Consider the following 18283-nt stretch of genomic DNA (forward strand, 5'->3'; position numbering starts at 1 on the left):
TTTTGTTTCTGGTTTGCAGGGCACCTATCTGAAAAGTATTGTTGGATTTGCTTTTCTGTTGCAATTCTTTATGAACAAACCAGCATAATAAAGTAATATGTCAACTGTTTTAGGAGATTGTCAGCCCTGCCCGCGCGTCAGCAAGCAGAGGTGTCTTTGTGGCAGACACATTGCTGAAAGATTGTGTGCAAGTCCACTGTGGCAGTGTGACCAGGTATGTGTAGGGATTATGATGTCACTGTTTTTTCTGAAGTGGTGAGAGTCTGCATATTGTATTTTTTTTATGTATGTAAACCGTGAACAGTTTTTCATCTCACCCGTGGAATCAGCATTTTTAAATGTTGTAACCTTTGGTGAGTATGAGAATCTAAAGTATTTATATTCGGTATTGTGTGACTTAATGTTCTCATTGGGACAATTCACACACCTACTAGTGTTTAGCTAGCAGTGTGTAGACTTTACCCATACCAATATACACACAAACAATGAGGTGTTCATCGTAAGCACAAAGACCCACATCTAGGACCACAACCAGATCATCATATTTGTTTGTTTTTATTTGAAAAAAAGGGATGACAGTTTCTATAAGCAATGACTTACAATAACAAATGTACTGATGGCGGAAGCCTTCCCCTAGCACAATAGCACAAAGATGAGAACAAGCCGTGAACAGGTTTCTGGGTGTCTACAAAGTGGACATCGGCCAAGGACTAAATAAAACAAAAACAATTAACCTGGGAGGACATTTGCTGCAAACTGAAGAAGAATGCTGTACAAATGTACATTATTACACAGCACTGGAAGGACTTGTTCAGGAGGGGTTCATGGAGTGCAGGGAGTTCCACGTTGCCTAGGAGAAGATGTTTAAGCTGAGCTTTGAAGAGATCCACAGTCATGCTGGCTTTGATTGTCATGGGCAGTGGGTTCCAATGTAGTGTGGTGAGTAGTGAGAGAGCAGAAGCGAGTGGAGGCACAAGAGGGGCATCTAATGGTGCAGTTGAGTGCAGAGGATGAGTAGACAGACAATATACAAAGCTGTTAATGGTCTTGTTCCTTAGTACCTGGCTGATTGACTAAGTGAAGGAACTTGTATGTGTACTTTATTTTTCTTCTATAGCGCCTACGTGCTTTACAAAATGAATTGGTGCAATTTAAGTAAAGATGGCAAAACAACTGTAACGGCAGGATACAAAAGCGAGAGAAAAGAAACCAACAAGAAGAAACAATATGATGGTCCGCAAAACAGTCAAGTATCATGATACAGTGCTACAGGACATAAAGCAGCCATCCTTTAACCAAAACAAACTTTGGGGGTGGCAAATGGTAAAAATAAGCAGTCAAAGAGCTTGCGTTATAAAGGTTGCGTTGTAAAGGTGAGTGGTTGTGCATGGAGAGCTATCTAGCATGGTATCTAAGGGAGGAGTGGAGCAGAATGTGGATAGGTTGTAGCGTGTTACAGGTAGATATGTTTAGAACTTTGTCTAACGAGAGGATGGCATACAGAGGAAGTTCAAAGAGTAGACCCAAGCAGTAGTCTCATTTGTGGAGCACAAGGGTGAATGTTAAGATGGATTTTCAGAATCTGCACTGTGGACAGATCCTAAAATGCCACCCTATTCTGGTAAACTGGAAAATACACTAATGCCCAGCCAAACTCAATCAAGGTAGTGACTGAGCATTAAGGCTTGGATTTAGGAGAGTGCGAGGGTGGTGAATACAAGTTAGTCTCTACAAATATAATTCTATTTATTTAGGCCTTGAGGAACTCTTTTCAATCAAACATCACAGGTATGCAAATCACTAAACGTACACTATTAACTTTAACACATTCACCTTAGGGTGCTCCAGTTACAGAGCACCAACACTTTAAACACAGCAAGCTCAGAATTCTATTGCAATAATAAAGTTAAGCAAGTGAAGAAAAGACAATGTTAAGTAATAAACCAATTTGAAAACGGGTAAAATAATTTGGTTAAAACACAATTCACTGCATTCTAAAAAAAAAAAAAAAGGCCCTATACTTTAAAAGTCCTTCCCTTGCTAAAAGAGATGGGTTCTAGTGCTCTTAAAATCACAAGTCTCAACTGAACCCCTTTGCAGGAGTGTCTCTTAGGTTCACTTACCAAGTATTGGCAAAGCCAACAGGCAGCTGTAGGGGTCTTAAGTAGTGCAAACAAAGGAAATAAAGAAGGCTCTTAGGAGGCCCACCCAATTCCACCACCAGAGGATGACCAATGGGGATGCTTGACCAGAAGTACACCATTCATCGTCCGGCAAGGCAGAGGTAGGGTTAGGTCTTCGCGCCTATTAAACCCTATGGAGGTGGGGCAGCGAGGTAGAAACAGTTATGTTAACTGTACTCAAATTTCTACGGGACCACTTCTGCTGTTCCTGAATTTTCTGGGCCCACTTACTTCGTGCCTTGGTTCCATCAGGGGAGGCCAAGGCTCACTGGTGCAGAGGTCACTTTTGGCTTCGGGAATTAGGCAGTTCCACGCTGTGACACTAGACATCTGGAACACCCTGGCACAAAGAAGAAAGGACCACCACTTTGCCGACGAACTTGGAGGATCCTCGGGATGCAATGCAGGTGGGAGACCGCAATGGCCACTGTGATCAAACGATGGAAGACGACTCTAATCTGCAAGTCCCCTCTTCATGCTGGAGAGATGTTACTGAAGGGGGTGGCCTGTTTCACAGGTTGAGTGTCTACAGAGTGCCATGTCCGAACTAGTAAGCAGCAAGGTAGTCCAGGCAGGAGCTGATCAGTGCACAGGGTTGTCCCTGAACACATTCAAAGTGTTCCAAGTGCAGGATCCTCGAGCAGTCGAGAAATCTCATGGTATGGCTATTTTATAGTACATGGTAGTGTAAAAGCCATTATGTGGTCAAATGCAAAATTGAATGCAAGAAAGTAAAAAACATAGATTAATATCCACTGACCCCCCACCTGACATGGACACATCATGCAAGTAACCATAAAGTTACTAAAAACCAAAGAGAAATGATACAAGGTATCCCTACCACACTTCATTGTAAGGTGATGAGGCCAGTATAAAACAAACCATGAATCTCCTAATGGGAGACAGAGCACCCCTGCACTGATATCCATAGGGACTGATCAGTGCCCCTGCTGAAAAAGATGAGGTAAGGAAGGTAAGTAAAACAAAAAGGCTTTATGTACCTTCAGAAGTCAAGTCGGGTTCAAAACAACTGCAAACAAATCTTTGAGGTGGGTTCCATAGATGTCCATAGAGGGAAGAAGGCAAAAGGAAAATCTTTCCTAATAGTGGAGATAGTTTTCGTAGAGTGGCCAGTTGGAATGGACACATTTTCCAAATGTTCTGAAGGTTAATATGAGCAGCAGTAGTAGTGATGAATTCTTGCAGTTTGAGTTCCCTACCAAAGATAACCCCCAAGGTTGTGAGCCTTGGGCTAGTGAGCAAGAAGGTCAGGAGGTAAAGGGACAGGATAGAGGAGGAGTATTTTAAAGTAAACTGACAGGTGTTAGGCAAAGCTTGAATGCAGTACCCTCTGGGAACACTACAAACAACTCTGACTACAGGTATAGGCAACCCAACCTTTGGTATAAGCTTGTACTACACAGTTTTGGTAGCATGTTGAGCAGCCAGGCTTATCTCAAGAGGGGAAATGTGAGCAGTAGTGGAGTTACACAAAGATTCACAGTTGCAGGTATTCAAATACACTCTTAAACTCAAGGTTTCTTGCATAAACAGTTAATATATCAGTCAGTTATAAAGCCTTCTTCAGAAGGGAGCAAATACACTTCAATAATGTACACTCTGAATTTCTAAATCAGTAAAGACCCTTTTGGGATGACCCACAGACACAACCTACACCCACAGGTGACTTCAATAACAAGGGTGCTGGGGACATTAATATATTACTGTTGGCATTCAGAACACTCTTCAAAGTTGGTAAAAGGCAAAGGTTATTAGAACACAAGAGATCACAAACATTCTTAAGCAGGGCAAACACTTTTAGATCCTCTTAGAAGAGCCGCACAATTCAATAGGCTAAGCCAAAGTCAATAGGCAAAAGTCTTGTATAGGATGAAGCACTTCTGGTGAGTAAATTGAAATGTCTTTGCACAAGTTCTTAGGAGTCTTTGATGAAAAGAAGAATCAAATGTAGGGCCATAAACTGATTAGACTTGTGAGTTGTGGAAGTTACAAGCACTTCTACAGTAAGAGGTAAGTTCTTAGACTTGTTTTACAGTACCTCAGCAATAAAGAAAAGATGAAGCTGATGACTTCTGTTCCTGTGCAGATCTGCAGATCACTGTTTTTGGGCCTCAGCCGTGGGGAGGACGTTGGGGGACTCCTGCAATGCACTGGGACGGTCAAAACTTGCAACTGGCAAACTTCACTTGCAGTGGCTGTTTTCGCGTTTCAGCTCCTCGCGTCTACTGCAAATAGCAACAACGCGGTTCCTGGCTGTTGAGGTGGACTTTCTTTGCTTCTGGGGTCCTGCACTCTGTTGAGGGGGCTCAGGCTTGGTCAGTCCTGCTTTTTGGTAGTCCGGATCTTCCAAAAGCTCTAGGCCAGCTTAAAGGTAACGCACACAATCTGGTGTTCCTCTCCCTGGCTATAGTTTCCAGCAGCAACTCTGCAGAAATTCAACCAGCTCCGAGATGGATGTCCAGGTGGCTTACTTTGGAGTTGATTGGTCCCACCAACTCAAAGGGAGAAGTCATCCTTGCAGGGGCTTCTCTGTCGATGCGAAACTGGCGTTTCGGCACTGCAGCAGGGCTTCACCGGGCAAACCAACGGTCCAGGAGTTGCAGTAGGCGTCCTCTTCAAGCTCTTCTTCGGTTCCTTCATCCAATGGTCGACTCTGCCTTCCAAGCCAAAAGACTTGCCTTTTATTCAGTTCTCTCCCATTCATTCCAGCCTAGCTGTCACTCACCCAGCAGGGTGACTGTTCTTGCCAGACAGTCAGCCAGCCAATCACCACAGAGTGCATTTGTGCCTCCTAGTAGACTAAGCACAGGGAGTTTCGGGCACCTCCCTCACTTGCTGCCTACCCCAGACACTCTGGAGCCAGAGGCGGGCTTCACGTCTGAATCCTGCCAAAGGCGAAATGAACAAAGAGACCCAACCTGGTTTGGCACGCAGAGAAATTCTTTAGAAGGTCCTTTCCACAAAGACGTGGCGAAAAAAGACGACCAGGGCCATTCTGTCAAAGATGGCGCCTGCGCCATTTTGTAAAAGATGGCTCCCGCGGTTGCTTTACCTGAGCTGCGAACGCAGCCCACGGTAAATGCAAACCCTGGTAGTTCAAATGAAACCACTGCCACCAGCCATTCAGTGAGGAAAGGGTAACATAAAAATGTTACATGAGGATCTAGACAGAGGGGATACTAAATAACACCTCCAGCACTCTATTGTAAGATATTTTGTGCTGGGTCTAGAAAGTTACAATGGTAAGTAAAGTCAATTTCACTTTACTGCTCTGGGAAACGGTAGTTTGTCCCAGAGAAAGGTATTTAAACCTTGGGGGAATCTGAAAGACTCCCCTGTGCCACTGCACTGAAGGTGCTGTGTGACACAATGTAAAAGAGTATGCCTATGGAGTTTGTCAGACTCCATAACCAAAAGAAACACAGAGGTTAAATTCACATTAAACTACATGAGGGAGTTGGGGAAAAAGGGTCACACTCTCTCCAGGTTCAAAAAATCAAGTCCTCAAATTCAACAAAGTTGCTGGGGGTCTCTAATGTGGAGGGAATTAGCACATTTCTGAGAATTCTCCCTAACAGAGTAATTGCAATATTTGAGAAGTCCTTCCCTAACTAGTTAGAGTTCTTCAGAGTCAGTTGAGGAGGGGTGCAAAGTCACGTGCAGCAGCAGAAAAGGGAAAGTTCCACAGAATACTTCAATTGCTTTCAGGTAGGATGCTTTGGTGGAATAAAAACTTTATCAGTGACCTTGGAAATGACTCCCTGTAGGTACACAAGCATTAGGCCTGGGCAATGGGTATGGGTGAACGCCGGATACAACACTCCAGTAACACCTAAGCGATAATTTGACTTCAGGTAAGTACTACCTTGAGCCCCACAGTACCTCAGGAGGATTGAAGAAGATGCAGCTGGATTCTTTCCTGTGCAGCAGCGGTGGACCCAGTCTGCTGTTCCTTGGTTTTGGTGACGAAAGGAGGGACTCTGGAAGGGATGTCGCAGCAGCAGTCAAGGGAAAGTGCACACAGCAATGAATTCTTCGTACTCCCTCGTCGGTCTGTGGTTTTGGCACCTTTTTTACAAGCTCCAACAGTGAACGATTACCGCCCGGTCAATCTGCCTTGATTCTCTGGTCCTACGCACTGGATCGGGTCCTCCAATCAGGACAGCCAGCCCCCCACTGTGAACTGGTTCCTTTCGGCAACATCAGCAGAGAAAGGATAGCAGAGCTTCTGGATCCTCCCATGCTTCCTGTCCTCGCAGACACACTGGAGCTTCGGCAGGCTGCACAAAGGGTTCCTGCCGAAGACAAAACTCGGATCAGGACCTCCTCCTCCCAGGATAGCAGAAGGGCCAAGAATGAACAACCACGCAAGAAATGGCGAAAAAAGGAAGGAGCCACCATGTTGGAACATAGGTGACCCTCCTGTGCATAACTGCAGCTGTGAATACAGTCTGCGATGGATAATTGCACAAAAGTTGGTAGAACATGTCCACTGCCACCAGCCATAACTATAGGGTTGTTACTGTAACTAAAAGGTTACAGGAGCAGAGAGAAAGGGGATACTGGGTAACCCCTCAGCACTCCACATAGGGTGATGCATGCTGATCTCTCAAAATTAAAAGCTAAGAAGGATAAAAAGTATCCCTGTATTCTGGAGAACAGTAGTGTTAAAGGAAAATAAAAGAATATAAAAAGGAGAGCCCACGGGGCTCCCAGCAACACTGCACATACGGTGTTGTGTGCTGCAAAAGAGAAACACAGATGCCTTTAAAAGGTATCGAGGAAAGCAAGACTCCATAAAGTAAAACATACAAAACAGGGTTTCCATGATAACAGCAGAAAAGAATGAGGGGGGTGGGGAAAGTCTCCCTTTAATCAGGAGAACTAGAGAACAAAAGCCCAGCGAAAAGTGCCAGCCGTCTCTCTAGGAGAGGGGCTTAAGCATACAACGGATACATCTCCCTAACAGCATGTAAGGAGACAAACGAGCTAAGTATCACTGACAGAAGGTGTGATTACAACATTCCTCAAACCTCTACAAAAATAAGGAAGGATACCCAAGTAGAATAGGTAGGCAGTATTAACAGGCTGCACAAACTGGAACATGCAGTCAGACTACCCAAAACCCTTTAAACACCTATGTGACAATATTAGAGCGCCAGAAAAAAACTAAGATCTACAGTTAAACCGGGCAACTGGACCAACGTGAGGCAAAGCGCCCAACGTGCCACCTTGGCATGAAGCTTATATATTTTTTATTTTCCATACCTGGTTTACTTCACTTTGAACTTTGTATCTTTAATATTCGCACCATTTTGGCATTGAGCCCCGTACTTAAAACTGATGATGGGCAGCAGCAAGGCCAGACCCCACTCTTCCGTTTAGCAGAAGGTATGCCTAGCCCACGGTTTCGATGAAAGGCTATAATCCCAGTGGAGCCAATAAAAGTCCAGCCGTACCCCCAGGCTCTGGTCTATCAACCTTGCTACCCTAAGGGCCAGGTTGACCTTTGAATTTGTATTTGACCCTAACATAATCCTAGGAAATTGACTAGAGACTTTTAAAACTTTTAAAACCGAACATTATAGACACCTATTTGTGGGCCTTGCTTTTTTTTTTTAAATCCCACTGTTATTCTGTATTCTTGCCTACCTCATCACCTCCTAGCAGTTGACCATGATTGTTCGACCACAGCTGCCAGTAGGCGAGCCTATTGACGCTTAAGAATTGCCTGTTAGTCTTGTTTCGCATTTAAGGCTGGGGAAATGTGCATGGCGAAATATATTGTTTACATGAAGTTTGTTATCGACAAGGGTACGAGCTGTTGAAATTAAGTCATGCTATATAGTCTTTCTGCCATAACATCTCTGTATAGCTAATCTGTTGTTTTTCTCCTGGTATATGATGTACAGATAGTGTGAAAGTATTGGTGGGTGCCAGCTGGTTTCTTTCTTGCTGCAAAATACAGCACCATGCCTAAAGCCTTATGTACCTTTTTGATTTTATTTATGGAGCGCACATGGTGGCAAAAGCTGCCCATTTGTTGCCTCAAACATTAAACCACAGGTGGGTAATACCCGTAACCCTGTGACAACAGAGGAACATTTCTAAACAGATGTTAGGACAGTGTTTCTAATGTCCAACTAAGGGCTTCATAAAACCATATCTGAGGCAGTACAACACTCCACTATTAGCATAAGGCTGTACCACCTGAGAACATTTGGTAGCCTAGACAGAGCAGTCAGGAGATCTGTATCTTGGTACAAAGAAATTGTAGCATGCATAAGGTACAAAGAAACACTGAAACACTATTTATTGGAAAAGATAAATGGTTTCTTTAAATACAAGTAGGCCAAGATACATCTTGGGGAAGTAAGTACTATAACATATCATATAAACACAATTATAAAAACCAACTCAATACTTATGGTATGCAAACCAAAGCATTACCTTGTTTAGATTACAATAAGCAGTCTATGCGAGTCAACCCTAATAGTTCTACATTCAGAATAGCAATCTGCTGTTTTTTTGGGGGGGGCTGGTAAATTACTTTTCGATTACAATAAGTACTTCAAGGGTACTAGACCTCATTGGTCAGGCCATACAGTGTTATTCAATTTAAGAATCACTCAATAAACCAACCCTGTCACAAGGATACTGTCATGATCTCTGCTTCCAAAAGATCAGGACTTGCCCAACTCCCTTGGAAGCAGACCCATAACCCCGGTTCCGAGTGCCAGCCAGTCCCAATTGGGACCTTTTGGACCCTGTCCTGGCGCCAGTGGCACCAGGCTCATAAAGATGCCCAGTCCCAGCGCTGACAGCGCCGGGCTCATAATGCTTGGGTGGACTTACCTGCAGCAGACCATGCTGCTTACTTACCTGCCAGTTGAGCCCCTGATCCTCTTCTGTTTGGGACTACTTTTCCTGTTGGGTGGGGCAGGAGCCACTCCCTAGGTTCAGAACACTGGAACTCTTCTGGAAAGCAGGAACTCTTTTCTTACCTAGGCGAGGCTGTGGAAGGAGACACCTAAGCACTACAGGAGGCTATTTAAACCACACCCGATGGATGAATCTTGCTTTGCGTTATTCTGCATTCTCTGCAGCAGAACGCTCATCGTGTCTTCAGCTTCTGATCCTGGGCCTAAAGGAACAAAGGCTTATCATCCTGGAATCCAGTCTTCAGCAGCACCTGTAAAGACAAAGAAAGAACAGGTTAGCACTACGGTCTTCAGTGGCAGCGCATCTCTTACCTGGTCCATCGGCTGTCACCAACGCCTCGCGCTGCATTCCGGCATCTGAAAGACAAAGGCTTACCTACTCTTCGCATGCTCCGGAGGTCTTCGCACTGCATTCCGGCATCTGAAAGACAAAAGCTTACCAGCTCTTCGCACGCTCCGGAGGTCTTCGGCGCTGCATCCCGCATCTGAAAGACAATAGAAGGTGCGTTTAAAGACATTGGGCAACTTTATTACTCATGTGCCATTTCTCCTTCCCACGCCGAATCCAGTGGGTATTCCAGCACCCTTCAGCTTCTCCTAAGCTCCGAACTTGTACCTGCAAGATAAAAGGGACAGTTAGTGCGCATCGTGAAGCAGGCTACAAGCGCTTACTTACGTGCTTCCAGGCGCTTCTGTTCCTCACGCGGGTTCGATCCTCAATTCTCTTCAGCCCGCCATCCGCCATCGCCGGAACCCTGCAAAACAAGAGATATCATTACAAAAGACTTTTAAGACATTTGAAGTGCCTAGAACTTACCGTTCGTGCAGTTAACGACGGACAGCAGTCCTCTGAGGTCAAGAGGCCTGCACCCTTATCCAGTGAAGAAACTGGTTACGGCACCCTGCCCCGAGGCAGATGGAGAGCTCGGCGTTCACTTACCTAAGGTGAGGGCGTTAACCTTTGGGGTTCTACGGGAGAAGAGAAAGGGAAGAGGAGAGAGGCACCCAATAACCCCAGTTCATTAATCCCATATTTTCTATCTGCAGACATCTTACTCTTCGAGTCAGACATACAGTGCACAGAGGTCCAGCCCAAAGAGCCAACCGTGTGTTACACATCACCTTTGAAGATACGGCATTCACCCAGTCAAGACCGGCGCCTCTGCGGGAATCAGGTGAGCGTTACAGAACGCAAAGCCGACCGCAAAACTCCCACCCAGGCGCTATGGAAACCTCGGATACCGACCAGCTAGCCCAGTTACTTGGGGAACTAAGAGCAGAAGTGCATGCAGCCCGTCAGGAAACGAATGCTCTAAGAAGGGAACTGATTATTTCCAAGGAGCGAACAGACGATCTCGCTAGACAATTGCTACAGTCACAAGCCGGACAAACCCCGTTACCCGCATCAGGGGCAAATCTTCCTTCAACATCCTCTACGAACCCAGTGCAGATCAACCTACCTGGGAATGTACCTCTGGCTCCGCCCGAACGATTTTCTGGTGACCCAAAGAGGTTTGCAGTATTTATTAATCAGTGCCGGTTGCACTTCTTATGCCGGCCAGCAGCCTTTCCAACTGATCAAGCTAAGGTAGCTTTCGTACCTTAGTGGCAATGCGGCAGACTGGTCGATCCCTCTAGTTAATCAAGATGATCCTGTTCTCCATGATTTTCAAGCTTTTCAGCTCAGTATGGAAAAACTGTTTGCAAGACATTCACAGGGGCAGGCCTTGGACAATGAGCTCCTTTCATTGCGACAGGGTAATCAAGACCTTTTGGCTTATATTGCATCTTTCAACAGACTGATAGTGGAAACTCGATGGCCTGAGGACAAAAGGATTACGCTGTTTTATAGAGGTTTACGTGGAGAGCTCAAAGATGTGTTAGCCCAAGTAGTAAATCCCCCGCAAGACTGTTCGGACTATATTGACTTAGTCGTTCAAATTGACCACAGACTGCAGAACAGGAAGGCCGATCGTTCCAAGTTTGATGCTCGAGTATTTTCCAAATCACCAACTCCTACCAAAGGAGTAGACTCTGGGGAACCCATGCAAATAGGGGGCCTGAAAGGACCACTAACACAAAAGGAGCGGGAAAGGAGAAAACGGCTGCAATTATGCCTCTATTGCGGAAACTCGGGGCACTTTCTTCGAGACTGTCCGGTGAAACCAGCCAAGAAGGCAGTAGGAGCTGCAGTTACCAGGGTCACAAACTCTGAGCAGGGAAACGACCTCGCCCGACAAGAATAGAGGTCCTCTTGCCGAGCGTTAAAACCAGTTCCGTGACCTCGCATTTCGTGATACCTATGGTCCTCATTAGCCCTGAACATCCGGATCGATTACATGCGATTGAAGCTTATGTCGACAGCGGTGCCATCGGCAATTATGTGGATCATGAAATGGTTTTGAGGATGAATCTGACTCTTTGTCCAAAGGCTGTAAAGGACGTCATTACTACGGTGGATGGTACGGAGATAGCCTCCTGACCAGTAACGCATACCACCCAAGAAGTGACGCTAATAAGTCAAGATGGACACCATGAGAAGATCGTGTTCGATGTGATCAAGGCCCCTCAGTTCCAGATTATTCTAGGAATTCCTTGGTTAGAAAAGCACAATCCTCAGATCGATTGGCGAGCAAGAACGGTTCAGTTTCCAGAATGTGTCTCTACTTGTCACCCTCGACCTGGTGTTGCACTGGCAGCAATTTCCTCGGAGGCTCCCCAGTTACCTCCTGAATACCTAGAATTCCAAGATGTTTTCCGGAAGGATCAGACTAACTCTCTACCTCCTCATAGGTCTTATGACTGCCAGATAGACCTGATACCTGGATCTACTCCTCCTTGTAGTAGAATTTATGCCCTGACCGAGCCTGAGAACCTTCACCTCCGACAATACCTGGATCAATACCTAGCGAATGGGTTTATTCTTCCTTCCAAGTCCCCTGCTTCCTCAGCTTTGTTCTTCGTTCCAAAAAAAGAAGGGGACCTTAGAACTTGTATAGATTATCGCGCCCTGAACCAGATCACCGTTAAGAATAGATATCCGTTACCTTTGATCCCTGAACTCCTGGACCAAGTCAGAAAAGCATGCATATATACAAAGCTGGATCTTAGAGGAGCCTACCACTTGGTACGAGTAAAAGAGGGCGATGAATGGAAGACGGCCTTCCGCACCAAGTATAGGCTATTTGAATATCAGGTCATGCCCTTCGGACTTTGCAATGCCCCGGCCGCCTTTCAATATTTTATGAACAATGTCCTCAGAGAGCTCATAGATGTGTGTGTTGTTGTTTACATTGACGACATCCTCGTTTATTCTTCATCGGAAACTGAACATCGGAAACACGTGGAAATGGTCCTCGAGAGATTGCGTCAACACAAACTTTTCGCTAAGTTGGAAAAATGTGTTTTCAACGTGACTGAAGTTGAATTCTTGGGATTCATATTATCACCTAGCGGAGTGCGTATGGATTCAAAGAAGGTCGATGCAATTCTCAAATGGCCATCGCCATCCTCCGTAAAAGGTGTTCAAAGGATGTTAGGCTTCGCTAACTTTTACCGCAGGTTTATCCCTGAATTCTCTCGAATAGTCCAGCCCATCACCGCCTTGTTAAAGAAAAACAAACGTTTTGAATGGTCTACCGAGGCGGAACAAGCTTTCCAGAATTTGAAGACTAGATTTATCTCTGCACCAATCTTAAAACATCCTCGCCCAGAACTCCCCTACATCGTTGAAACTGATGCTTCGAGCCTTGCCATGGGGGCAGTTCTATCACAAAAGGACCCAGTAACCAATCAGTTGCATCCCGTGGCATTTTGGTCCCGCAAATTCTCGCCTCCTGAAATCAATTACACTATTACTGATAAGGAACTTCTAGCTATCAAGTCCGCCTTTAAGGCTTGGCGGCATTATCTTCTGGGGGCCCGACACACCATTACTGTGATTACAGATCACCGAAACCTGCAATATTTGAAAACCGCAAAAGCTCAATCCTCTAGGCAACTCCGTTGGGCACTATTCTTTGCCGAGTTTGACTTCATAATTACCTATCGACCTGGTACAAAAAACGGTAAAGCTGATGCCCTTTCTCGGATGGGAGTGGAAGAACATTTGATCAATCCTAAACCTGTATCTATCATTCCCGAACAAAGAATTCTGGGTGTAATCGCCACACAATCCATAGAGGAAGTTAAGGATAAAGCCAGGCTACTGGTAACTCCAGCAGACATACAGAATTGGCATCTGCAGGGAAAGGACTTTACGGTGAAGGACAACCTATCATATTTCCAAGAACGGTTATACCTGCCCAGCACAGATTTACAGAAAAAGGTAATCTATTGTTATCACGATTCTTTAATGGAAGGACATCCCGGTATTGCCAAAACCTCGGAAAAGATCAAGCGCTACTTCTGGTGGCCGTCTTGGAAAAAAGATATCAGAGACTTTATAATGTCCTGTGGAGTATGCGCCCAAAACAAGAGTCAAAAGGAAAAACCAGCCGGCCTCTTACCCCCTATTGACATCCCACCTCGCCCTTGGCATACGCTTTCTATGGACTTCATCACCGATCTACCTCCATGCTCCGGATACAATACGATCCTAGTAATCGTGGACCTATTCTCCAAGATGGCGCATTTCATTCCACTCAAAGGCTTACCAACAGCAGCAACTCTGGCCCGAGAATTTCTCGAAAACATCGTCCGACTGCATGGTTTTCCTTCAGTTCTAATTTCGGATCGAGGGAGTCAATTTATTTCTCATTTTTGGCGAAGTTGCTGTCGGTCGGCTCAAATTGATGTGAGACTTTCGACCAGCCACCACCCTCAAACCGACGGACAAACCGAGAGGACCAATCAAACTCTGGAACAGTATTTGCGCTGCATGCTACAACAAACTGAAAAAACTTGGAAAGATATCCTTTGGATAGCCGAATATGCCTACAATAATTCTGTCCACTCGGGAACTGGGAAGACCCCGTTTTTTCTTTTATACGGTAGTCACCCTCGAACCTCGGAGTTGGATCCACTCCAAGATCTTGGAACACCAGCAGTAGACCACCTGCATTCTACAACCACCCAAGCCTTTAAGGAAGCCGTTTCTCACCTTCAAAGGGCTAAAGAACAATACAAGAAAGGAGCAGACCAACATCGGAAGGAAGCCCCCCAGTATCAAGTAGGAGATCAAGTCTGGTTATCCACCAAATATCTACCTCTAAAAGGACCACGCACATTCAACCCAAGATACCTTGGTCCCTATTACATCACTACCATAGTAAATCCAGTAGCGGCCAAGTTGGACTTGCCCCCTCACATGAAGATACATCCGGTCTTCCACGTCTCTCTATTAAAACCCGTGCAACCTCAAACCCGACTAACTAAATCTCCAAAACCTATTCTAGTTGACGGAGAACTCGAGTTTGAAGTCAAAAGCATCCTGGATTCCAAGATCTCCAAATCTAAACTATTTTACCTGATTGACTGGAAAGGCTACGGTCCCCAAGAAAGATCCTGGGAACCTGCAGAATATGTCCACGCGCCTCGTCTAATCAAAAGATTTCATCGAACATTTCCTAACAAGCCAAAACCCCCGGAGAAGCCCGGTTTGGGAGGGGCCTTGAGGGGGGGGTGCTGTCATGATCTCTGCTTCCAAAAGATCAGGACTTGCCCAACTCCCTTGGAAGCAGACCCATAACCCCGGTTCCGAGTGCCAGCCAGTCCCAATTGGGACCTTTTGGACCTGTCCTGGCGCCAGTGGCACCAGGCTCATAAAGATGCCCAGTCCCCGCGCTGGAAGCGCCGGGCTCATAATGCTTCGGTGGACTTACCTGCAGCAGACCATGCTGCTTACTTACCTGCCAGTTGAGCCCCTGATCCTCTTCTGTTTGGGACTACTTTTCCTGTTGGGTGGGGCAGGAGCCACTCCCTAGGTTCAGAACACTGGAACTCTTCTGGAAAGCAGGAACTCTTTTCTTACCTAGGCGAGGCTGTGGAAGGAGACACCTAAGCACTACAGGAGGCTATTTAAACCACACCCGATGGATGAATCTTGCTTTGCGTTATTCTGCATTCTCTGCAGCAGAACACTCATCGTGTCTTCAGCTTCTGATCCTGGGCCTAAGGGAACAAAGGCTTATCATCCTGGAATCCAGTCTTCAGCAGCACCTGTAAAGACAAAGAAAGAACAGGTTAGCACTACGGTCTTCAGTGGCAGCGCATCTCTTACCTGGTCCATCGGCTGTCACCAACGCCTCGCGCTGCATTCCGGCATCTGAAAGACAAAGGCTAACCTACTCTTCGCATGCTCCAGAGGTCTTCGCACTGCATTCCGGCATCTGAAAGACAAAAGCTTACCAGCTCTTCGCACGCTCCGGAGGTCTTCGGCGCTGCATCCCGCATCTGAAAGACAATAGAAGGTGCGTTTAAAGACATTGGGCAACTTTATTACTCACGTGCCATTTCTCCTTCCCACGCCGAATCCAGTGGGTATTCCAGCACCCTTCAGCTTCTCTAAAGCTCCGAACTTGTACCTGCAAGATAAAAGGGACAGTTAGTGCGCATCGTGAAGCAGGCTACAAGCGCTTACTTACGTGCTTCCAGGCGCTTCTATTCCTCACGCGGGTTCGATCCTCAATTCTCTTCAGCCCGCCATCCGCCATCGCCGGAACACTGCAAAACAAGAGATATCATTACAAAAGACTTTTAAGACATTTGAAGTGCCTAGAACTTACCGTTCGTGCAGTTAACGACGGACAGCAGTCCTCTGAGGTCAAGAGGCCTGCACCCTTATCCAGTGAAGAAACTGGTTACGGCACCCTGCCCCGAGGCAGATGGAGAGCTCGGCGTTCACTTACCTAAGGTGAGGGCGTTAACCTTTGGGGTTCTACGGGAGAAGAGAAAGGGAAGAGGAGAGAGGCACCCAATAACCCCAGTTCATTAATCCCATATTTTCTATCTGCAGACATCTTACTGTTCGAGTCAGACATACAGTGCACAGAGGTCCAGCCCAAAGAGCCAACCGTGTGTTACACATCACCTTTGAAGATACGGCATTCACCCAGTCAAGACCGGCGCCTCTGCTGTAATCAGGTGAGCGTTACAAATACTCCTTGCAACCATTATAACTTTCTTCTAACAAGAATGGATATAGTTATACACCAATGTTACTTTTTAGAACACAGTTCAGAGGGAGTAACTTAATTTGTATACTACCTAGAGGCCTAAAGCTACACAAGGATAAGTATAGCTTAGTGAAGCTATTTTAGAGGTGCCCAGAATTCCTTCAGGGGAAAGCACAACCCAACAGGTGAGTAATTTACCATGTACTCTTCTAACCACACACAGAGTGGCTTCAGTCAGGCAAGTGAGAGCACTTATTTGAATTACCTTACCAATATTACAGTAGTACCAGCTATTCAAGGTCAGTATGTAACGTATTATAATTTTCAGAGGGGCTACAAACAACTCAAGGACAAGTATTAACTACAAGACTGTTTTAGAAATGCCCTAAAGCAGATTAGGGAAAGCAAAACACCATAACACACATTTAGAAAGAGACAATTTAGTTCAAGTTGGGTAAAACCTATTGGTCAGCTTTTAAACCTTCACTTTAGAAATTATAAAACTCTATCAGCAATATTACTTTTTAAATTGTGAACCTCAATTCAAAGCTAGCAAAATAACTATACATTTTCTGAAGGATCAACAAGCAACTTAAAGATAAGTATTTACTTTTAGACAAGTTGTAACCTTTTCTATTACAGAGATACAGTTACCACACTTATTTACAAGTAAATACTTTCAACACTTGTTATATTTTCAAGACAGAAGCCTTATCATCAAAGTCCTTCTCTAGTCTGTAGCATGAACGTTCTTGTGGCAGAAGAGGAACCCTAATGGTCTAGCAACCAGCAGTAGGCAGGTAAGGATAGGGTCCAGTTGCAGGAAAGTCAGAGTTCCAGAGGATATCTTCTTAAACAAGTAAGCATTGGCTTTATATTAGTCAAGTGTTCAGGGACTTCATAGAAGGCTCCCTATATGCGTTCCAGCATTAGGCCTGGGCGAATGGTATGGGCAAACTCAGCCTCAAAGGATTCACGCAAGACTTAAGGTAAGTATTACCCAAGCCAACACAATACCTCGGCAGAAAAGAAGAGCTTCTGGGTGGATGCCTTCAGGATCCAGCAGCACAGGATCCGATCCTTGGGTTCTTGGTCAGCAGACTGAAGAAAGGGACAATGGAGGAAAACTGGTGGCAGTCCTCAGCGGGGGAGGCTTCCAACAAAGGATTCTTTGCAGCTTCTCACAGCTCTGTGGATTTGGCTTCTTTTTACAGGTGGGGGGACTACACTAGCCGAACTGAGCCTTGAAACAGATCAAAATATAAACAGAAGATATGCGTTTAGAGAAGGGGATGCCTACTCGTGAAGCGTACTTCTTAATATCTCATGAAGCATCATAAAACATTAACGCGGCCACGAGAAAACTAACGATCACGTGAGCATGACGTTGCATATAGAGGCAGCCATCCAAGATGGCGCCTAGAGCAACCGCCGGATGCGACGCGATACAACACGATTCAGTACTCCAGGTGAGTGCAACTGTTGGAGCCGCTACATGCGAATAAGGGCTCTGCGCCCAGTGATTATGTTGGAAAGTAGAAGGCAGACACTAATTAATTGGGACACATGATATGGTTGATGCCTGAGCACAGGAATATTAGAAAGCGGAAACACCGCGACCCGTTGATTCGGAATATTTATTGATTTATCGACATTTGACACAGTACTAGACTTACTGAATAGAAACTGCTCGAACCAGTAATAAATACGGAATAATGAAGAACAGGAGGTCAAAACATTGCATACTTCACCGGTAATATATTATGATGGAATGAAGACGTATATTTTGGAGATAGAAACATGGATAACCACTAGAGATAGTGGTTTTCAACCTAAATGGTGAACGCCTACATGGAATCACCTGATCGATTTCTTTCTCTAATCCACAGGAATTAACTGCACAGAATCCCGAACACATCATAGTGAATCTGAGCCTGTCCTCCTTCCCAAAGAAATGAAGCAGAAAAAACAAGTGAAAATATGTCAGCTTTGCTCCCCATACAATTTACGACCGAAAATCACT

At 45.4% G+C, this 18283-nt stretch overlaps 1 protein-coding gene across 3 annotated transcripts in view; it reads left to right on the plus strand.

Moving 5' to 3' along the window:
- Window positions 1-18283, plus strand: part of NFXL1 (nuclear transcription factor, X-box binding like 1) — a 1058117-nt gene that overhangs the window by 207173 nt on the left and 832661 nt on the right. For all 3 annotated transcript variants that reach the window (XR_011282282.1, XM_069631709.1, XM_069631710.1), the window contains exon 8: window positions 114-214. Coding sequence is in view for 2 of the 3 variants with exons in the window: in XM_069631709.1 (XP_069487810.1) it covers window positions 114-214 (101 nt within the window). In the remaining variant the exon portion in view is untranslated. The remainder of the gene's footprint in view (window positions 1-113; window positions 215-18283) is intronic.

The sequence above is a fragment of the Ambystoma mexicanum genome, chromosome 6q (assembly GCF_040938575.1).
Source record: "Ambystoma mexicanum isolate Mex_15411 chromosome 6q, UKY_AmexF1_1, whole genome shotgun sequence".
NCBI classification, from domain to species: domain Eukaryota; kingdom Metazoa; phylum Chordata; class Amphibia; order Caudata; family Ambystomatidae; genus Ambystoma; species Ambystoma mexicanum.